This window comes from Mus musculus, chromosome 10 (genome assembly GCF_000001635.26).
Source record: "Mus musculus strain C57BL/6J chromosome 10, GRCm38.p6 C57BL/6J".
NCBI classification, from domain to species: domain Eukaryota; kingdom Metazoa; phylum Chordata; class Mammalia; order Rodentia; family Muridae; genus Mus; species Mus musculus.
Genome location: NC_000076.6, coordinates 117724250 through 117747823, shown reverse-complemented (window position 1 = coordinate 117747823; position 23574 = coordinate 117724250). Strand labels below are relative to the sequence as shown.

Here is a 23574-nt window from a genome sequence, read left to right as displayed (position 1 = left end):
ACAGCTACGTGTAAGCCAAACAAACCCTTTCCTCCCCAACTAAGACAAGACATCTAAGTAAACGGGCAATTCTCTAAAAAAAATGCGGTACGAAAGAGGAACGTAGCTGATATGACGGCATCTGGTAAAGGTGCTTGCTTCCCAAACCCTACAGCATGAATTCAGTCCATCTGGTGGACGGAGAGAACTGACTCCGAGTTATCCTCTGACCGTCACACAGGCACCCATACACACACACACACACACACACACACACACACACACACACACACACACACACACGTAATTAACTGTGGAAAATTCATCAAAGAGTCTCTTGTGCCTCTGATGCAAAGACCTTCTTTTCAGTGCCAATTAGAAAAAAACGGTATCCTGGAGAAAACGGGCAGAGACATAAGCAAACAGATCATAAAAACCTATGAAATAGTGTCCAAAACTTAAAACTACACATTAGTTGCAAGGCATGTGACACTTCAATGGGTGGAAGCAGGGAGATCCGTTCTGTGTCATCCTTAGCTCTGTAGAGACTTCCAAGTCTGCTCTATTTAATCCCTGTAACATTGTAAAAGTGGGGGGTCCACGTTTTCAATCAGTGTGGACAGACTTTGAGTTGGTATTTGACGTTTGCAGATGAGAAATACCACTCTCATATTGTAACAGTGTGAATAAAAGTGAATATTGAGATCGAGTCTAGCCTGAATGAGTTCTCGGCCTCGAAAAACAAAACCAAAAATATATAATTTTTCACTTCCTCTCCAGCTCTGTAACTTTGAAACTGGACTGCATGCTTGCTACTATAATATGCCTCTTAGAAGTGCAATTAATATCTTGGGCATACAGGTAAATGTACTTGCTTCTTAGGTTTTACTAAAAAAAAAAAAAAACTTCGTGGGTAAAAAATTCTGTGGTTTAAAGTTTTTCGAGGCAAATACGCCAAAATATGTTTAAATCTACAGTAGACGACAGTTAGTTGTCCATCCACTCTTACCTGTTTAGACGGTTATTTTTGGTTTTTCGAGACAGGGTTTCTCTGTATAGCCCTGGCTGTCCTGGAACTCACTCTGTAGACCAGGCTGGCCTCGAACTCAGAAATCCGCCTGCCTCTGCCTCCTGAGTGCTGGAATTAAAGGCGTGCGCCACCACCGCCCGGCCTGTTTAGACTTTTAAAGATATTTTAAAATATGCTTTCAGTAAGTAATGCTCTGCCCCCCTTCAGAGGATTAAAACAGCTCAGCAACGTGGAGAGTAAAACTGGCGGGGAATCTGCGCCTCCCAGTAAGTCGGGGAATCGGCCACAGAAACTAATCTTCCCTGGGAGCCAAGGGCTTCCCTCCAGCCGAGTTAAGCAACCCAGCGGAGCGCCGAGCGCGCCTGCGCGGCGGAATCACGTGGCTGCGCGGGGGCGGGGCTGGGAGGAGCCGTGGCGGACCCGCTCGGAGGGCGGCGGCCTATTACCTCGCGGCGCAGCGACCGGGACCCGGCTGGCGCATGCCTGTCTCCGGCCGGACCGTGGAGCGGGCGGCTGCGGGCGCGCGGCGGCGGAGAGCCGGGACAGCGGGAGAGCGTCCGAGCGCCCCGCGGGGAGGCTGGACAGCCCGGGCTCGGCCGAGGACGCTGCTCCGCAGCCGGCGGGCATCATGGCATCGCTGGCGGACCGGGTCCGGGGCAACGGGCGCATCGCCGCCGGGCTCCTGTTCAACCTGCTGGTGTCCATCTGCATCGTGTTCCTCAACAAATGGATCTATGTACACCACGGCTTCCCCAACATGAGCCTGACCCTGGTGCACTTCGTGGTCACCTGGCTGGGCTTGTACATCTGCCAGAAACTGAACATCTTTGCCCCCAAAAGTCTGCCGCTCTCCAAGCTCCTCCTCCTGGCCCTCAGCTTCTGTGGCTTTGTGGTCTTCACCAACCTTTCTCTGCAGAACAACACCATAGGCACCTATCAGCTGGCCAAGGCCATGACCACGCCGGTGATCATAGCCATCCAAACCTTCTGGTACCAGAAGAGATTCTCCGTCAGAATACAGCTCACGCTGGTGAGTAGCTGCCGCTGCCGCTGCGCGAGCCTGTCCCTGCCCAGCTACCTGGCTGCCTTTCTCCCCGGGAAAACTGAATACACCTTGCTTATAGCCTGGCACGACGGAAGCCCATTCCCATAATCTTTACTCCACACACGAGCCAGGCCCTTATAAGAAGCTTGTTTGGGGAGGGGTGGAAAAGGCCATCTCGACACTCCGCTGCTATTTAGTAAATGGGTGTGTTCCTGATAGAAATCTTTAACTGCTGGGATTGATGAGGGAGAGAGCTGCCTTAATGGAACAGTTCAGTGTGTCAGGATATCTGCGAAAGCTCAACCTGGAAAGAAAAGAATATCCCCAGGAAATCGAACCAGAAGTGATAAACATGAAATGGTTTAGCATAAAATACCTCGGAATACACCTTCAGTGGCACACTGCTGGGGTGCCTTGTGTTTACATAAAAGGAGATTCGTTAAAATAACATTAGCACTTAGTGGTTTTTTCGTTTTTCCAGTCATAATGCTTTCCTCCTTCCTTGTTTATGCTTATGTGTTAAGTACTGGTTTGGGGGATTATTTTATTCCCTGTAAATGTGTGTCCTGTTTCCTTACAAAGCACAACGCACGGATTCATATTTTCTTCCAGATGTAGAGTTGTATGTGAATCTCTGTAGAGAAGGATTGGCAGTTTTCCCCAAAGAAAACTTACAGTGCTCCCCCACCCCAGCCCCACTGTTATGTTTCCTTAGTGTTGTAAGACATCATTCTTGAATTTAATCTCACAGCATTTGCCTCTTTGTCTTTGCAGATTCCTATTACTGTAGGTGTAATCCTAAATTCTTATTACGATGTGAAGTTTCATTCGCTTGGAATGGTGTTTGCCGCCCTTGGTGTGGTAGTCACGTCCCTTTATCAAGTGGTTGGTAACTTTTTTTTTTCTTTTTGTGCCTTTTTAGTAGACTTTGTAAATTTTGAAGCTGTAACCCAAGGTTTAGAGACTACAAGTATAGAGACAACAGACATGAGAAGAAAGCGTAACTGAGGAGGTGACGAGAGCAGAGGAGACAGCAGCTCAGGTGTGCGATGCCCACCAAGTGTCCAATTGTAAGCGCACGGTACCCCTGCTTAAGCGCAGCTGGGGACAAACTTCTTGGAAGTCTTCACAAAATGAGCAGTAAGGTTTTGCTTCCTAAGTTCATCGGTCGCATGTGTCATTTACTCTTTGATTATAAAGTCACTTGGGTGAAACACACACACTTCCAAACTTTTGAACATGAAAAAAATTCAGATGTGCATATTTTAAACTCAGAAGAAGTGTTGGTGTTACGACTTGCTCATGGGCCTCTGATAACTTGTCTGTGTCCGTAGAGAGTTTTCTAGGCTTTTAGCTTCCTGTGCAAGCAGGAGGCCTTGCCTGTAGCCAATAATCAGTTAATTTTTTTTCCATGGAGTCATTTCACTGCTGTAAGTTGCCAACAAGCTGGCTTTTGTGTCCTGTGTAGTGGGGAGAGGTCTAGCAGGGTATGGGGCAGTGAAACAGTCTCCTCTCTATGCTGGAAACCTTGGTCTGGAAATGCTGGGTGTGCCTGCGGGGAAATCAGAGCCAACCTGTAACCAGTGTTACCTCTGCCACACAAACATCGGCTGGCAGTAAAGAAAGACATTCTAGTTAAGAATGTTAGCTCAGAGCTGCACCCTAACACTTTACTGTTTGCTGCTGGGGTTGTCCCAGAAACATTGTTACTATATTTTGGGGGGAGGGGTGGAGGGCTGAGGATTGGGCCTACAGCCCGTTAGCCTTCTAAGCAAGCACTGTATACTGAGCTAAAACTCGCCTAGCCAGCTAACAACTTCAACAACACCCACAGCTTCTGAGCCTTCTTCTATGGCTGTTGTCGTCCTGATGTTGAATTCATGACCTCGCACACACTAGCCAAGTAGCCACCACTCAGCTGCAGCCCCAGCTCCCTCTACCGTTTATGTTTTACACTTTCTTATTTTGTTTGTATGCACATGTACATGTGTGTGCATGCACATTCGGGTCCCTGTGTGCACATAGAAGTCAGAGGGCAACTTTCAGGGACAGAGTCTGTTCTCCTAACACCTGGGTTTCTGCGCCCCACCTTTGGTGGTGTGAGGTTTGGCAGCAGAGACCTTTCCCCGCTCAGCTGTCATTGATCCCCTTTGTACTTGTTGTTGTCCTTGTTTAGATTTTGTGGATTTGTTTTGTTGATGGTTTTGTTTTGTTTTTGTTTTTCTTGAGACAAGACTATGTTGTTCTGACTGGCCTGGAACTCACTCTGTAGACCAGGCTGGCCTGGACTTCACAGAACAATCTGCCTGCCTTCCAAGTGCTGGTGTTAATGGCATGTGCCACCATGCCTGGCCTCTCCTTGTACTTTTTAAGAAAGTGTAGGCACGTGTTACCATACCTCGTTTACTTGTCAAATATTAGAATTTTTTTATATTCCATATACATAATATCAGTTCACAACAATCCCTGGTTTGGGGAGGTCTTTTTATGTGTGTGTGTATGGTTGTGGCCTTTGTTGTTGTTGTTGTTGTTTTGTTTGTTTGGTTTTGGTTTTTTGAGACAGGGTTTCTCTTTGTAGCCCTGGTTGTCCTGGAACTCACTCTGTAGACCAGGCTGGCCTCGAACTCAGAAATCTACCTGCCTCTGCCTCCCAAGTGCTAGGATTAAAGGCGTGCGCCACCACTGCCTGGCTGGTTGTGGCCATTTTTGCTCATGGATGTTTCAAAATTGCTGTAGCTCAGAATCAAAAGATTCTCTATCCCTGAGGTTTGCAATGAGATTTATCAAGGAATGACTGAAGACCAAGGGCAAAGGTGCTATGCCACAATAGGGTAGTCACCCACCAAAAAGATACTTTTAAACAAAATTATATCCGCCTCTCGCAGCCTAACTGGGTTTCTACGATTGTTTTGTTTTGTTTTGTTTTGTTTTGTTTTGTTTTGTTTTGTTTTGTTTTCTGCTGCTGGGAACAATAAGACAAGGTGGAAGAGGAATCTTTAGCTCTTGGCTGGAAAAAGATGGAGGGATGGTTTGTTTGACAAGACTTCCTGTATGCTCGCCTGTGAAGACACAGTGAGGAGAAGCAGCAGTGACCTACCCTTTAAGACATATGTGCAGCCCCATGTCTGTAGCTAGCCTGGGTAGTATCCCTCCAAGCTGAGGAGAATCCCGAGGAGCACGGAGAAAGAAATGGCAGTTCTGCACTCAGAGTGACAAGGCTAGACTAGAGGGGAGTGACAAGGCTAGACAAGAGGAGAAGTTAATTTAGCTCGGTGGCGCAGAAGTTTGCTCAGCAGTGAAGTCTTGAGGCCTGTCCTTTCACATGTTTGAAACTGTGGAGCACTTGGGGAGCACTTGATGTGTTTGGTGAAGCTAGACTATAGATGTGTTTCGAGAAAGCGAATGCCAGGTAGCTAAGCCAGACCGCAAAGTCTTACTGTTGCTCGGAGGAAATGTCTTTATTCTGCAGACACCAGCAAAGGAGAATATTTAGACTGGGAAGAGGCTTTATCGTAATTTGTATTTAAGGAAAATCTAGGGGTGGTGGAGGGTGCAGAAGAGAGGAAGGGTGAAGAACCAGGCAGGGGTGTGAGCCCAGGACCTTGAGGAGGAATTAGGACCCGAGTGACTGGGAGCCGGCAGAGTTAAGGAGAGAGGGTGGCAGTACGGACAGAGGCAGCACAAGGGAAGCTCATTTCTAGACAGAAGGAGCTTGGTCTGAAGCCTGGCCCTGCAGACTAAGCAGGAAGCTGGGTCGGCTGAGAAGTTACAGATACTCGGAGTGTGAGACCAGACATGGAGACCAGTGCTAGGGTGCTTGCCCAGCATGCACGAGGCCCCAAGTTCTACCCCTAGGACCAGAAATATTTGTAAAAGATGCTCAAGGGAGCAATGTCAGAGCTGTCTGTGACTGGTACTATGAGTATGGCTTGGGAGGGGGCGGGTGTGCTTACATAGGGTGTGGGAAAAAATGGTGGCCAGAAGCTAGGTTGAGACAGCCGACCCTAGCAGTCAGGGAGGATCGCACAGACAGGAAGGTGAGCCGTCACTGTCTGCAACTTTCCTGTTCTTGCTCACAGCCTCTCCTCTAAGCAGGCCGGGGAAGAATCAGCCCTTTGTCCTTCATAGCCTCCGAAGACGCCTAGTGAAAGGCGGCAGGAGTGTGGCTCACATTTCCTGGTTTTACATTCTGGTCTTGGTGAATTCCTATAGACTTGCCTATGTGTGTTACAGAATACCTCGGTTTAGGAAGCGGATCTGTAGAGGTTGCTCCAAAGCCAGGCTGTTCCTGCCAGACCTGATTCAAGCTGTTGGCTGAATGCTCTGCAGAGCCCCTCGTCAGTCATATTTGTGAAGTGTTTTTAAGGACGTGGGATATAGAGTTTTGAGGTTTTTACTGAATGAGACAGTATTTTAGGGATTTCAGTTACTCCACTGTGCCCAGGGTGTATTTATGAGAAATCCAACCCACAGAAAAGTTCTCTGGAGAGAAAAATGTCTTCTGCCACTGAAGTGGCTCCGAAGTCCACATACCTTTCAAGCCACACACTGGGGTGCACCTCTCACGGAAATTTCCATCCCCTCCCTGTCCCCCTGGTGTCTCTGGCGCAGGGTTCCTATTGCGTTTACTTCCTGCTATTTAGTACTGGGGAGAATAGAGGGGTGCCTGCTGCTCCCCTCTCTGAGGCATTGAGACGTCACTAGATGAGCCCGTACCACATTCCAAGTCCCTCATGTCTCCCTTTAGATTGTGTAGAACCGTGAGGTTTGTCCTTGTCCCCTAGCCTGACCCCATCCGTGTTGCTTTGACAAAGGCTGCTTCTCTGTGTGCCTGACGTGTTTTTCTCCCGGTTGCCAGTGGGTCGGAGCCAAGCAGCACGAACTGCAGGTGAACTCCATGCAGCTACTTTACTACCAGGCCCCCATGTCTTCTGCCATGCTGCTGGTGGCTGTGCCCTTCTTCGAGCCAGTGTTTGCAGAGGGAGGAATATTTGGTCCCTGGTCAGTTTCTGCTTTGGTAAGTTCTAATGGTCCCGGTGCCTGAGAGGGTGCACTGATCTCCCCTTTCGTACTGTAGTTTGTGGATGTGGGAGCACAACCTCACGTCTGTTCTCACGTGTGATCCCCAGGAGACATATTTGTTCAATGACAACGATTCTCTTGGTTTATTTGTAGCTTATGGTACTGCTGTCTGGAATAATCGCTTTCATGGTGAACTTATCGATTTACTGGATCATTGGGAACACGTCACCAGTCACGTATCCTTTCCGATGTGTATAGTCTTCCTTTCTCATCTGGGGCACTATCACTTGGCCTTGGTTACGTAGGCTGGTTGGTTGTTATATTTCATTAGAACGGGTGTACTTCTGCATGCGTGTCTGTGCACACGAGCATGCCTGATGCCTTTGGAGGCCAGAGAAGCCATCAGATTCCCTGGAACTGAGGCTACAGGGGCCTTTGAGCTACCGTATGGGTGCTGGGAATCTCACCCTGGTCCTTTGGAAGAGCAGCTGGTGGTCTCAACTGCTCAGAGAGACACTGATCACTCCAGAACTGTTCTGAACTTTTAAGAATGTCTTTCCAGTGTCTACAGAGTCTATTAACTGAGAAAATGACTTTGCTTTCTGTAAAGGAATACTTTCTTAGGTCGTAGTGACCTTTTATACGACTGACTCAGCACCTGGACTCACTGATAGTGGGCCCAAGGGATATTTACTGACTGCATAGAGGAGTGGAAGCTTAGGTTTGAGCCACTTTTCAGTGTAGTCAGCTTATGTAATGGACGATAATTTCACATCCTCCATGTGTTTGAGGCCTGGGCTATAGACTGAGATCTCATTTATAAAAACTGGAGAAGAAAACCCCTGCTGATTTATATAAATGAGTAAGTGCTCATTTATATAGAGTCAAAAGTACCAATACCCTATTTGCCAAATATCAATGAGTAGCAATGATCATCGTTTCTTTCAGAAACCCCGGACTCGAAAGGTATCTTGTGCTGGATACTGTCCAAATGTGCAGACTTTGCTCACGTGAGAAAACTGGACTAGAAGAGGTGGAAAGAAGGGAAGCCATCAGACAGGCACTGCCGCTTCTAATTTATAACGATGCTAGTTTGTGGGGTTACACGGTGGCCCAGCAGTGAGGAGCTTGCTGTTCATCCAGAGGACCTGAGTTCGGTTCTCAGTGCCCGCGATAGGCTGCTCACAGTTATTGTAAGTCCAGCTCTAGGGATGTGATGGCTTTCTCTGGCCTACACACACACACACACACACACACACACACACACACACACAGAGGGAGGGGTGCTGGGGGTAAACATGAGTATCTTTAAGTGCCAGCTTATTACCCAGAGGGGATCGGGACACATTTCCAAATAGCACCAAGAAGTTTACTGAACAATGAATATGAAGCAGTAAGCTCAGGTCCCATATGTGTTGCAGAGGCTGTCCAGGGAGATAGCGCAGTTTGGAGGAGGCCTGGCATGCCGGTAGAGTTGCGGTTGCACGGTCCGGGTACAGCTAGTCCCAAGTCACTGTAGCACTGTGATGTGAGGGGTGAGTGAGGTTACCACAGACAAGTCAGGGGACAGTCCTAGGGCACTGCACCTCCAGAGTTCATAGAGAGTAGAGTGGTGAGGAGTCCGCGTGAGGAGGGCTGGGAACCGCAGTGTCAAGTGCTGCCGGATAGTCAGTCAGGTTTCTGGAAGCTTGGCAGTCAGTTAGCTCTGACAAGACCTAGTGAGGCAAGGCCACTGATGGTGTTGACCAGAGCACTTCAGTTCCTAAGAAGAGCCACTGAAGAGTGTCGCTGCCTGCTTCTCAGCTCTGTCCTGTCTCCTTTCTGTCCTCCTTCAGTGTCTGCCTGCCTGGGCACTGCAGGTCTTTCTGCCCCAGCTCCAAGCCACCAGCCTTTTATTATGCAAAAAGCCACGCTCCTTACTCAACCAGCTCTCTTTGGGGCTAAGCGACCTTCCCCACTGCAGCCTGCCTTTCATTTTTGAGCAGCTAATTGAGATAAGGAGTATCTCACTGTGGTATTGTGATAAGCATCCCTGGGCGTAAACTCTATAGATCGAAGATATCAGCTCCACTGTGTCAAACCATTGAAGGGAAAAAGCCAGCAAGCAGGTGCCCTGGGTGCTGTCTAGAGGGCTGCTGGTGAGTGGGTCTCTTTGGTGCTTTTGTTTCCTGGAAAGCCCTGTGGCCCAGGCTGGTCTCACTTACTGTATGGTTGACAATGGCATTGACCTCCAATCCTCCCGCTTCAGCCTCCGAAGAGCTGGGACCACAAGCCTGCAGCGCTGTGCCCAGGAACCGAGCCTGTGCACAGAGGTCATACACAGCCATGCCCCCGCCCCGGGTCCTTCCAATCCTGTGAGCCTGAGTATGTTGTGGGAGCTCTTATGGATCCACTGAGGTCGCTTATGAACCCAGGAACCTAAGGTTGGGCTCAGTCACCTCACTGACACCATCACTGCAAAGAGAGTGACAGGGAAGTGGCTAAGAAGTTAGGGACGGTAACGTGTACAGTGCTGGGCAGTCCTGCCATGCACTGGTGCTTATTATTCTCTGTAGCTTACAGTTAGCATGATGGGGCTTGCTGTAGTCTAGAACTCAGGACCTTTGGAAGACAGTCAGTGCTCTTAACCGATGAGCCGTCTCTCCAGTCCCCCCCCCCTTTTTTTTAAAGATGTATTTTATGTATATGAATGAGTACACTGTAGCTGTCTTCAGACACACCAGAAGAGGGCATCGGATCCCATTACAGATGGCTGTGAGTCACCATGTGGTTGCTGGGAATTGAACTCGGGACCTCTGGAAGAGCAGCCAGTGCTCTTAACCACTGAGCCAATCTCTCCAGCCAAAAGTCAGGTTACTCCTTTTCTTTTCTTTGTTTTTTTGTTTTGTTTTGTTTTGTTTTTTTGTTTTTTCGAGACAGGGTTTCTCTGTGTAGTCCTGGCTTTTCCTGGAACTCACTCTGTAGACCAGGTTGGCCTCGAACTCAGAAATCCGCCTGCCTCTGCCTCCCAAGTGCTGAGATTAAAGGCGTGTGCCACCACACCCGGCTGCTTGCTGTATTCTAAATCTCTGCAGGTATTCCTTCTTGATCCACATCAACTGAACAAGGTAGACATAAGATCATCTTACCTTCAATAGGCAGAGGCAGAGAATCTGAGGTATAGAGTGGTGGCTGCTTATACGTTGTTGCTGGGGAGAACTCGCAGGTTTGTAGTATGCATCCGAAGAGTAAAACAGTATTGTTTAGATATAAAGAATGATTGTGTATAACATGGCAAGAGAATCATTGCTCAGGTCTCTGTGTGTGGTTTGATTTTTTTATTTTTTGATATGAGCAATGACTCAGGAAAACACTTTAGCCCCATAATAATTTGCTGGCAGTACATTAGATTACAGCCTGAACTTTGGAGCTCTGTAAGTTCACCTTTGTTTGGACTCTCAGCACTTGAACTCCGTCATTTGCCTGTTGCAGTTGCTCTGGTGAGATGACTCAGCAGGTGTCCCTTCCACCAAGCCTGACCTGAGTTCAGTCCCTGGGGCCCACACGGTGGGGCCATAAGTTGACCTCTGACCTCCATACTTGTGCCTTTGCGTGTACATGTGCATGTGCACATATCCAATGCACACACACACACACACAACACACACACACACACACACACACACACGACCACATAAAATCAGTGTGTTTTAAACTTATTAAAGGGTCTGAGCTTCCACAGTTGAGAAATGGGGAGACTGGGTAGCAGTGGAGGGAGGAGGGTTGCTCATGGAAGAGTACCTAACAGAGCAGCGGCAGGTGCTGGTGGTGCTCCCTCTGGCTCCTCTCTCCCTTGCCCACCTAATCTTAGGCATACTGGAAGTTTTCATCACATCAGCTCCCTGGCACCTGGCACATCTCAGCTCGTTGCCAATGACAGTTGATTAGGAATACCATGCCATAGTATAACCATAAAGTCCTATGCAAAGTGTCTCCTCTGTACCTTGCTCTGCATGCCTTTCTCCCCCGTGCTGTCCCCTTTGGAGAGGTCACCAGGAACGCTTGAGGCAGTCTCCTGTCACTTTGGAGTGTGTATGTGTAGCAGGTCCAACAGGAAAGAATAAGTATGGTGTTGGGCTCAGCAGTCAAGAGCACACCCTGCTCTTACAGAGGACCTGCGTTTGGTTCCAAACACCCACTTCGGGTGGCCACAACCTCCTGTAATTCCAACCCCAGGAAATTCAACACCCTCTTCTGGCCTCCATGGCATCACACTCCCAGGTACACACACAGTTTTAATGCAGTGTCACCATTTTCACACCAGTCAATTGCTAAGACCATGACTGAAGAGAGTCTGATCTGCCCCGCATGCTCCAAGTGTGTGTTCTTTAAGCACGTGTCAGCCGTTGAGTCTGTGTTGTATGAAATTCTTTCCAGCCACAGGTAGCTGCTGCTGTGTTTGTACTGTCCTGTGGACCCATGTGACCCTAACATCTAGCTCGTTGCTCCTTTGTCTCCTTACCTGAATACCTCAGCTACAACATGTTCGGACACTTCAAGTTCTGCATCACTCTCTGCGGAGGATACATTCTATTTAAGGACCCCCTGTCGGTAAACCAGGGACTCGGCATCCTATGCACGCTCTTCGGTATCCTCACCTACACCCACTTTAAACTCAGCGAGCAGGAAGGCAGTAAGAGTAAGCTGGTCCAACGGCCCTGAGCTTTGGCAGAGAAGAGAAAGGCGAATCATGAGGATGAGAAGCGACAAACGTGTGCGTCGTCTATGGAAAAGCTCCCCGTGGAATTTAGTCAGTGACGTACAAGAAGTATTTTCTTTGCAGATAATGACAATTTTTAGTACCTTTTATCGATTTAATTTTTAAAAACCAAAATGGTTCATTCAGGCTTCTCAAAGACTTAATGGACCTGGAGCTGGCACTCGGTAGTAGAGTGTTTGCCTCACACGCGTGAGACCCTGGCCTCAAACTCCAGCACCGTCAAAGAAATGCTAGCAACTGCCTAGAAGATGGCTTCATCCTGCCAGCTGAAGCACGGGAGAGTTCGGCTCCATAGGAATGACAGAGCGCTCCTTCGCTGCAGCTGTGCCGTGGCTGTCGGTGTCCAGTGTCCCTGTTCTCCCAGGAAGGGCAAGCCAACCTGCTGGCTCACCCAGGCCTTCCTGTCGGGAAGTTGAAGTTCTTTCTCGTTCGGACAGGGTGGTGGTCAGAGTTGTATTGAGACTGGATCTCACTGTGTCGCTCTGACTGGTCTGGAATTCTCTACATAGCCCAAACTGGCTTTGGACTCTACCACTCCATGTAGCCTTTAGCTTTCTGATTTCACTGCAGAACTGAAACGTTTATAGAAAGGAAGCTGTCATCGACATGCTCATGAAACCAATTACATCTCTGAAAGTATCACCTTTTCAGTAGAAACTTAATCTAAGACATTCTTCCCTGTTAGACAGGGCAGGAGTGCTTGAGCCCAAAGCCCGCTCAGCAGCACAGCTCTGCCCGTGCTAGAGGGAGCGTCTGCAGACTGACAGTCTCATTGGTCTTCTCGCGGCTTTGGGCTTTGAGTGAGTTCTAGATACTATATATGGAGTTACAGGAAAACCCATCTTTAAACGGCTCAAAGCAAAGCTGTAGAGGGCCAGCAGGTAGAGCCAGTAACCGGGTCCCTGCCCAGCACTCATAGGTGGGTTCGCAGTCGTCCTGGTAACTGCTTCCCCAGCTTGCTTAATCCTTTCATCCCAGTGTTTTCTGATGTGGCCTCCCTCCTGTACTCCCTGCCTCCCACATCCTGAGCAGTAGATAAGGAGCGTTGTATGTATTGGAAAAACTGGACTGAACCAGGCCTTGCAGTTTATGTGGCAAATCAGAGCAAAGGCTGCCCAAGTTCTAGGCAGAAACTTGGTGAAAAACAGGAAAGATATGAAAGACAGGTAGAAAACTAGCTAATATTTAGCTACTTGTATGAGGTTCCAGAGGAATTGAGAAATGTTTTTAGTTGAGATGTAGACAGAATACATGGGGCTCCAGCAAATAGAGCCCTGGGTATTTAACTGCAAAAGTGTGTGTCTGCCTTCAGGTATCTTGTCGTTTTGCCATTCACAGCAGCCGCTGATGACCGCAGAAGAGTCGGGTCTCTTGGAATAATAACTTTTTCTAAGCATACACTTCCTGTGAGAAAGCAGCTTAAGACAAAGAGACGTGTCTTGTGATAATACATCTTATCTGGAATTTTCTTCTTCACAGGAAGAGGTAACTTTTAATATATTAGGATTTTTTGTTGGTAGTGGTAGTTTTTAGGTTTTTTTTTTTTTTAACCAAATAAAAAAGCCTGGGTTGTATCCCCAGCACTGCCAAAACAAAGCCTTTTCAAGTCATCAGGCCACAGGAGTGCTGAGCTCGAGGAGAAGACACACCCCTAGGTCTCAAGGTTGGGCAGTGAGTCAGGGCTACGAGTTCCTTGGCCGTGTAGACCGCACAGACTTCCAGGGCAGCCCAAATCACATACTGAGTTCTGTTAAGGGGAAAGGAAGGGTGCCTGGTCTAGGACTTTTTTTTTTTTTCCTGGCCTCACTAAATGTGTATTTTGGAGAATGGCATTGTCTGCTGTGTATCAGTCCATGTGCTTCCGTGGGTCTTTGTTTTAAATATTGTCCTCAGTTTACAGAGTTGTGTTATTATGCCAAGAACTGCAGAACATGCCGTCTTCACCATCATGGACCTTTGGAATCATGCTCAAGAAACATTTTCTGTGTATGTTTAATGTTTAACAGTTTCCCAGAAGCTAACGGAAAGTCTTCCAGCACAGAGAGCCTCAGGTTTCTGTGCATTAGGAACAACGGAGTTGATTTGTACTGCGTACAAATCCTAGCTGTAGATAAGCCCTGGGGACCGGAGTTGATTTGTACTGCGTACAAATCCTAGCTGTAGATAAGCCCTGGGGACCGGGGTGGTTTGAATAGGTAGGTGGGTGGGGTATGATAAGTGGCTGGTGTCAGTAGGAATGAGGGACAGAGTGGGAGTATGGTGAATCAAGGCGTGTTTATATACGTGAATAAACTCTCTACTATTAGAACCATACAGGCTGATAAGCAGTTTTTTACACCCTGAAGACTTTCATCTAGTTGAAAATTCCTAAGGAAAACACACTGATGCCCTGGAGCAAGCACAGTGACCACAATGACAGACACTAGGCAGCACTGTCTTTTTGTTGCCAATGGAACTGAATGTAGTTTTTAATCCTATGTCAAATGGCTAGACTTAAACTCTTTGCTAAAAAACGATAAGGACCCTCTGTTCTCACTTATGTCTTGCATACTAGAGCCCATGAAGAAAGTGGGCCTCTGCATATGTGGAAGTGCTGGTCTGTTCTGCTTGCAAACCCACAGCTCCAATGCAGCAAAATTCCAAGTCCCTTGTCAACTAATGGAGGGGGGTGGGGGGCGGGAAAAAAAACAGGCATGGGGGACTGTTCGGGCGCCGTGGGACGGTCAAGGGGGTCTGCAAGAGAGAGAGTGGGGACTGAATGGCAAGAGACTCGAAGAATGGAGACAAAACAGGCTGTCTGATCAAGTTGTTATCAGAGTGTGTTCAGCCGTGGTGGGCTTCCTGCAGAAACATCATGCTAGGAAAAGCAAGTCTCTCGTCGGGGTGGAAAAGGACCACCCGCAAGTAAGTAGCCAGAAATGGCTGCAGAGCTGATAGCCGCTTTCTGCTCAGAGTCGGCTCCCAACAGGAGACTGGAGAGACTCTATTCCCAGCGCCCACATGACAGCCCACAAGCATCTATAACTCCAGTTCCAGGAGATGGATGGCCTTTCCTGGCTCCACGGGTACCTGTTATACAAGTGGTACACAGACAGACGTGCAGGCACAACAGCCATGCAGACCAGGCTGGCCTTGAACTCAGGGATCTCTGTCTCCTTAAAGGCTTGTGCCATCCAGCTTGGCCCTACACATAAAGTTTTAAAAATAGAAGCTAGGTGCAACTATGTGGAAACCCTTAAACCCAGTACTGTGTGGGATAGAGAGGCAGGAGGATTCCCCAGGGCTTGATGGGTCCAGCCCAGTTTCTGTGAGAGGTCTCTCCGGAACAAGGCTGCATGACAGAGGACACCTACTGGCTTCCTCTAATTCTGCATGCAGTGTATATATATACATACATGTCTAAATAAAACAGAAAGCATTAAGGTAATGGGAAGGAGTCAGGTGTGGCTGTACACGCCTTTAATCAACGCCCTCAGAGGCCAAGGAATGTGGATCTTTGAATTAGAAGCCCTCCTAATCTATATACAGAATTCTAGACCTACTCGGGGTTGCCTAGTGAGACTGCTGCTATCTGATGCTTGCAGGCCGCCTGGTCTGGGTTGGAAAGAGAAGACAGCCTATTTGTTGAGGGTCAGGTTAGTTATCTGCAGCCTTGGGCCTGCCTGTGTGCATCTGGATGGTGTGTGTGTGTGTTCTGTGCTATCTCAGTAGTAATGACAGTATAAAGAAACCATTCTCTGAATACCACCTTTCCTAAGCTTCAGTCTTTAACCTCTTAAGACTTGCTGTGTTGCTGGGCGTGGTGGCACACGCTTTTAATCCCAGCACTCAGGGAGGCAGAGGCAGGCGGATTTCTGAGTTCGAGGCCAGCCTGGTCTACAAAGTGAGTTCCAGGACAGCCAGGGCTACACAGAGAAACCCTGTCTCGAGAAACCAAAAAAAAAAAAAAAAAAAAAAGACTTGCTATGTTAAAATCACTAATACCTTAACATTTGTTTCAGAACAACCTTAGTCGCTGAAAGCACAGTAAATTCACTTGTTTTGAGACGGGCCTCCCGCAGCCAAGGCTGGCCTGGATATGTAACCGAGATTGATACACTCTTCCTGCCTTTACCTCCAGAGCACCTGGCTTATAGCTGGGAGGCACAACACCCAGCTAAATGTTTAACTTTTAAGGTTTCCCTTTTCCAACCTAATATTCTGTACCTAGCGTGCGCTCTCCGTTTCCTGTTTCTTCAGTTAGAAATCAGGTCTACATTCATTGCGGGGACAGGAGTGGGTGGGTCTTACCAGTCACCCTGGGAGACATAGAATCAGTCTGAGATCTTCTAGGACTCCCTGTGGCAATGGCGGGCCTCCTGATCTGTCTCTGGCTGGAGCTGAAGAGCCAAGCCAACCCCCACAGCCTGTACATCTTAGAGAATTATGGAGAGACTTGTTGACCACAACCATAAGAGTCAAAAGATAAAAGTTCATGCAGATAGTGTTTCCCTTGCACCTACGTCTCTACCACAAGCACGGCTGATTCTCGCAGAGGCCAGAAGAGGGCATTCCACACCCTGGAACTAGAGTTACAGAGGGCTTGGGAGCCACCATGTGGATCCTGGGGAAAGAACCAAGTCCTCTTCAAGAGCAGCAAGGGCTCTTAACTGCTGAGCCGTCTCCAGCCCTCAGAATATATAACAAAAATGTGGGAGGGAGAAAAAGAAAAAAGACTAACGTTGGGTTTTGTTTGAAACATTCATATTTGCTCGTGTCTACTCTAAAAGTTTAAGTGAGCCAGTTTCTCATTATTGCCTTGTAGTCAGGGCAGGTCCTGTGTCATCTCATCTGTGGAACTCGAGCAAAGTTGAAGATTCTTATATCATTTGATCCAAGGGACAGAGATGGTGAGATGGCTGGTTGTGCCTCATTCCAACTCTTTTGTTTGTTTGTTTTGGTTTTCAAGACAGGGTTTCTTTGTGTACCCTTGGTTGTCCTGGAACTCACTCTGTAGACCAGGCTGGCCTCGAACTCAGAAATCCACCTGCCTCTGTCTCTCAAGTGCTGGGATTAAAGGCGTGCGCCACCACCGGCCAGCTCATTCCAATTCTTAAACATCCCAGGCTGGCTGTGGATGTTCAGAATCACCGGAGTTTCGAGAAGAGCCTGGGCAGACCAGTGGCTGCTGAAGCAGCTACCAGGCTGCGGGCTGCCTGTTCCGGGTTGGGAAGGAGAGCCCCATTGAGTAAGGGTGCCTATAGCTGTCACTTGCAATTTTGGGCGCATCCCTGAGCAACTGGGTGTCGTGTTCGGTTTTCTTTGTTTTTAGTAATTTTAAAATTTTTTACATAAACATTTTAAAACATTTGATTGTGGATTTCTTTTTTTATATAAAGATTTATATATTTACTATTATATCTAAGTACACTGTAGCTATCTTCAGACACACCAGAAGAGGGCATCAGATCTCATTAAGGATGGTTGTGAGCCACCATGTGGTTCCTGGGACTTGAACTCAGGACCTTCGGAAGAGCAGTCGGTGCTCTTAACCACTGAGCCATCTCTCCAGCCTTGATTGTGAACTTCACACCATGCATCCCAACCCCACTCATCTCCCCATCCCTCCATATCTAACCCCTGCCCTTGCAATCTCCCCACCAAAAGGAAACAAAACATAGAAGATCTCACCGTGGAAGCTGCGGTGTGTCACAGTGTGTCACACGCTATACCTTTCTGTCCACACATCTTTACTTGCAGATGTTCATTGCCGTGAGTCACTGGTCTGTTTCTCCACCTCTGGCTTCTGCTTCGCTATCAATGCTGGATCCTTACTGGGGCTTCTCCCAGATATCCTGTTGTTGCTCTGTGACATGGAGGTCCTACTGCTTTGGATCTGCAGGTCCGGCCACTTCATGAGCCCCAGACGTTCATAGATGAGGTGGATGTTGGGTTGGGTCAACTCAAAGCCCTGATGATCTGGACCTGGGTGGTTACTGAGTTGGTCAGCCCACCAGCTCTCCCCTGCATATCAGACATTTACATTACAATTCATAACAGTTGCAAAATTACAGTTATGAAATAGCAATGAAAATAGTGTTATGGTTGGAGGTCACAGCATGAGGAACTGTATTAAAGGGTCACAGCGTTAGCAAGGCTGAGAACCGCCGGGTTAGGGAAAGCCTACTGTGGTGGAGCTCTAGGCTCCTGTAACGTGGGATAGAGCTGCATGTGGAGACTGTAGGTTCCAGCCTGACCTGACCAAAGCCATCTTGAGTCATACCTTCTCTGACTGTCACCAAGTAATCCTGGTCTGCCCCTCCCACTGCACGTTTTTCTGGCATACTGTGCACAGCCAGCCGTCAGACTGGAATGTGGCTCTTCATGAGCAGACCGCACCAGGAATGCACGTGCCCTCTTTTGATGTTGACTCCAGATAAGCTGTGTATACTCTGGCTTTGATAAAAATCAATTTCGTCCTGACTAGTACGTCCTAACCATACTTCTGTTGGCAACAAAGTACAATCTGTGCAATCCTGTCACCATCTGCCCTTGCCTCCCATGGTGCCTTGGGACCTGTCCCATGCACCAGGCCCATGTTCTTTGAGAATCCACACACCACACATCTGCAGGTGTGGGCGAGGAACTTTAAGGGCTGGGGTTTCCGCAGTCCTGCTTTATCCTGCTTAGACTAGAGAACTCTTCAACCACATACAGAGCCATTCTTTGAATTCATAAGGAACAGCATGAGGCAGACATCCAGTGCTTGAACTTAGTACTCCTCTCAGGGACAGCAAGCCTGAGACTCATCACCAGTAGTTCGATGGGGCTCTGGAATGCTGGGGCCCCAGCAGCTCCGGTCCTGGAACTTTGCAAAGGAGCAAGGGACTGGAGAAAGGCCAGACACACATACAGTAAAGCCAGAGTCAGGTGGGAGTTCTCTAAACCTGTGCAACCCAGAACCTGTGTGTTTATTACATATGGGACAAGAAGAGGGGTCTCTCTAGGTGAGCGGTCTCAGGCCGTAAACATCCAGGAAAAGCTTTGTGTTCCCTTGAGCCCAGGCCACGTGGGAAAGGGCCTGGATCTGAGCCTTAGAGGCCTGAGTTTGCCATGCCCAAGTCAACCGCAGAATTCACTCTGGACCTTTCTCGTGGTTCACACGCTCACAGTTCATACTCTCCAGGTTCACACTCTCAGGGCTTCCTCTGCTTCCCACACTGAACCTGGCCAAGGCCTCCTCCTCCCCTGCCACTGGCCTTTGTGGCTCTGGAGAAGCCCTACAAGGCCACCACCATGAGGTTCTCCAATGTCATCACATCCTTCATCCCCACCTAACACTGACCTCCCCTGCTGGAAATGTACACAGCCTGCTGGGTTTCCAAACCTTTTTCTATAGCGATTTTCCTACCCAAGAAGTTGGTGAATCAAACTGTATTAGTCAGGGTTCTCTAGAGTCACAGAACTTATGGATAATTTCTAAATAGTAAAGGAATTTATTGATGACTTACAGTCGGCAGCCCAATTCCCAACAATGGTTCAGTCGCAGCTGTGAATGGAAGTCCAAGGATCTAGCAGTTACTCAGTCTCACGCAGCAAGCAGGCGAAGGAGCAAGAGCAAGAGCTAGACTCCCTTCTTCCAATGTCCTTATATTGTCTCCAGCAAAAGGTGTAGCCCAGATTAAAGGTGTGTTCCACCACACCTTTAATCCCAGATGAAAGGCATAGCCCAGATTAAAGGTGTGTTCCTTAACTCGGAGATTCAATCTTCTGGAATCCATAGCCACTATGGCTCAAGATCTTCAAACCAAGATCCAGATAAGGATCTCCAAGCCTCCAGATAAGGGTCACTGGTGAGCCTTCCAATTCCGGATTGTAGTTCATTCCAAATATTGTCAAGTTGACAACCAGGAATAGCCACTACACAAACCAAGTCACAATCCCTATTTCACATTTTACAAAAGTTTTTTTTTTTTTGGGGGGGGGGGGAAGAGGAGGGGGGAGGGGAAAGGGGGTGCCAGCGCTTTCTTTACCATTAAGCTGTATCCTTAGTCCCTCCATTTTGTGCGTTTTGAAACGGAATCTAGTCAAGATCCCCGGGCTAGCCACATTAGAGTCCTTCTCCAGTTTCCGAGTTGTTGAGATTCCAGACACACACCACATCTGACACAAAGTAGTCTTTTTATAGGTATACAAAAGGTTAGAAGTGGAAACGCTGGTCCTCCTCACACACTTCAGGAGGACTGGCCCACCCACGTGGAGCGACAGCCATGTTTGGAGCCCAAGATATGTGGATTCAGGAGCCTCTTGATTGGCTCAGCCTGGCCTTATTTGCTCCGTTTAAATTGGGTCTTTACATTAGGGGATTTGAATTCATTCCCAGGCTTCTTTTCTTAGCTACCTTGGAGTTTAATGAAAGAACACAGAGTCAAGAGAACAAAAAAAAGACTGGGTCACTACATATAGCTCATTCATCCAGAGGCTACTGTAAGCTCCCTATGTCCAAACCAAGCAACCGATCTTCCCCCAGACCCACTCCGCCACGTGGTGTTACCCCCTGCTCACAGGCATCATCATGGAGTCATGATTGACATTGCTTTCTCTTGCCTTTCTAATCAGAAATGAAATTTGGCCAACTCTTCGAAACATTCAGAACCCACCTGGAAAACATGGAATAAGAGCCTAGTGAGAAGGCTGGAGAGATGGCTCAATGGTTAGGAGCCCTGGCTAATCTTCCAGAGGACCAGGGTTCAATTCCCAGCACACTCAATGACCACTCACAACCGCCTGTAACTCCAGCTCCAAGGGTTCTGGCCTTCACACAGACACGTAGAGGCAAAACACCAATGTACAGAAACTAAAAATAAATCAAAGAAGAGCCTAAAGCTATTTAAACATACAATAACCAGAACTATATGTTCATATTAATTTTAAAACAAAATTTTCTTTTTAAAAAATTTTTAATTTTAATTTTTATTTTATATGAGCACATGTAGCTGTGACACCAGGAGAGGGCATCAGATCCCATTACAGATGGTTGTGAGCCACCATGTGGTTGCTGGGATTTGAACTCAGGACCTCTGGAAGAGCAGTCGGTGCTCTTAACCACTGAGCCATCTCTCCAGCCGGAGATTTTTTTTTTAAAAGATTTATTTATTTATTTATTATATGTAAATACACTGTTGCTGTTTTTCAGATACACCAGAAGAGGGCATCATTTCCCATTACAGATGGTTGTGAGCCACCATGTGGTTGCTGGGATTTGAACTCAGGACCTACAGAAGAGCAGTTGGTGCTCTTAACCGCTAGACCAACTCTCTAGCGCTGCCCTCCCACCCCCTCCCAGAGATCATTTTTACCTGAAAGAACAACAGTAAACTCCAGGCAAGGCTGCAGAACAAAAGACATGCTTTTAAGAATCATCATCTCATGCTGGGTGGAAGTGGTGACCACCTTTAGTCCCAGCACTAGGGAGGCAGAGCAGGTGAATCTCTGAGTTCAAGCACAGCCTGGTCCCGACAGCCAGGGCTTTATAGAGAAACCCTGTTACAAAACAAAAACAAATATGTATCAATTTAGAGAGGGTCTAACATAACTAGTGTGGTTTTGCTCTCTCGGGATGGACAATTCTGCTCTTGGGTAAAGTGAGAAACTAAAGGCAGCCTAGAGGAAAATGTTTTGCACTCTGTGTTCCAAGCTAGGATCTGGGAGGAGGACGGCTCCATAGAGAGCGTGTTAGAGAAATGTCTTTGCGAAGCTGTGTGGGTTTTGTTAGCCAAGCAGTGCGGTGATGGGCCATAAGCCAAACAGTCGTGTCAGGACAGTAATGGATCTATTCAGCAAAGCAAGTCACACTACTAGAAGCCCTCATTGTTGGTCACCAGATATGGTGACACACATGTTTACTCCTAGCATTCAGGTGACAGAGGTAGGTAGATCTCTGTGAGCCTGAGGCTAGCCTGCTCTACATGGCGAACTCCAAGGCAGCCAAGGTTTTTGTAAGTAAGACTCTATCTCAAAATACAAAATAACGCCCCCACCCCCACCCCAAGAAACTGTTGGTCTTTTATAGAGAATCCTTGCTCACTCAAACAGCTTTCAGCATAAGAATATTCAAAATTAATTGGCAAGCGCTGCCACCATGGGTGTCCCTAATTACACATACCTTGTCATATTTACGAGTGTGATGAACTTTTAGCCCGTGTCACATACACTGATAGCCATCTCCATAGTGACATGTATTTAGATCACATTACAGTCACGACTCATAGTTTGTTTTTTTAAAATGCTCTTAAAAATTCGACTAAAACAAAAATAAAATAAAATAAAACAAAACAAAGTCAACGCAAGCTTTCCTTTCCTAAAGTCTCTGCTGTGCCCGCAGTTTAGACAGAGTTTCTGTCTTCTGACTGCGCTCACTCCACACCAGCCAAGTCCTGGTCCCAGTGAACCAATGTTCTGTCTAAGCAGAAGACGCTGGAGTAGACAAGCCTTCTTTTCATAGACTAGCAAACTACATTCCTTTCAGCCTTAGGTCTGATGGAGGAAATCATTCACGTCAGGAAAGAAGTAAGGCTTTCAAAACAGCACACAGAACTTTACTGAACCTTTAATAAAAACATAGGACTAAAAATTACATTCTTTTTTAAAAATTAGGACAAATTTTAATATACATTTATCTTATGTGTGTGTACGTGTATGTGCGCATATGTATATATGTGTGTGTATGTATATGTCTATATACATTTATCTTGTGTGTGTACGTGTATGTGTGCATATGTATATGTGTGTGTGTGTGTGTGTGTATTTCTCTGTGTATATATGTATGTATGTGTGTGCATGTATGGATATGTCTGTATGTGTTTGTGTGTATGTATGTGTGTAATGTGTGTATGTATGTATATGTCTGTATGTATGTGTGTGTATGTGTGTATGTATGTGTATGTCTATATGTGTTCCTGTGTGTGTATGTGTGTTTGTGTGTATGTGCATGTGCATGTGTGTGTATGTGCATGCTCAAAGCAATCATGTGGCAGTCAGAGGAAAACTTGCAAGAGTTAGGCTCCCCTTCAACTATCCAAGCTCTGAGGGTCAGACTTGGGTTGTCAGGTTTGGCAACAAGTACCTTTACTTACTAAGCCATTGTGCTGGCCCTGAATGAGGACAGATTTAAACAAAAAGATTAACTAGGCAAACTAAATGATACCTGGAATAGTCAGATGTCCGGGCACCTTAAATTAGAAGTTGAAGCAAGAGAAGGGACTCCAAATGTGCCTTTTGGTGCCTCTCTCTGGCTCATAGCAATCCTTTGCCACATATTTATTCATTGATAGGGTCTCACTGTAGACCCTCTTACAGAGAGCAGGCTAGCTTCGGACCTTCAGCAGTTAAGAATCCTAAGTAGTGATTTAAGTGAGAAACATCCCTCATAGGCTCATGTCCCCAATGGCTGGTGCTGTTTGGGAAGTGTTTAGGAGGTACGGCCTTGCTGGGGGAAGTCCATCTCTGCGGAGGGATGGCCTTTGAGGGCTTGTAGCCCCACCCTACTCTCTCTTGGCTCTCTCTGCTTCCTGTGTGCTATTGAGATATGATTCCTTCTGCTTCTTACTCCTGCCGCCATGTCTTCCCAACCAGTGTGGACAGCCAGCCCTCTGGAAATGTTAAGCTAAAATATAATATTTTAAATTGCCTTTGGTCATGTTATTTTATCACAGAAAAAACAAAGTAGAAATTAATACACTGATCCTCCTGCGTCTGCCT

At 47.3% G+C, this 23574-nt stretch overlaps 1 protein-coding gene across 1 annotated transcript; it reads left to right on the top strand.

Annotated features, from left to right (window-relative positions):
* Positions 1–1465: 1465 nt before the first annotated feature.
* Positions 1466–14146, top strand: Slc35e3 (solute carrier family 35, member E3). The gene is made up of 5 exons (NM_029875.2): positions 1466–2039; positions 2829–2939; positions 6913–7071; positions 7230–7312; positions 11591–14146. Exons 1-5 carry the CDS (start codon positions 1638–1640, stop codon positions 11775–11777), a joined length of 942 nt encoding a protein of 313 aa, NP_084151.2. The 5' UTR covers positions 1466–1637; the 3' UTR covers positions 11778–14146.
* Positions 14147–23574: the final 9428 nt, after the last annotated feature.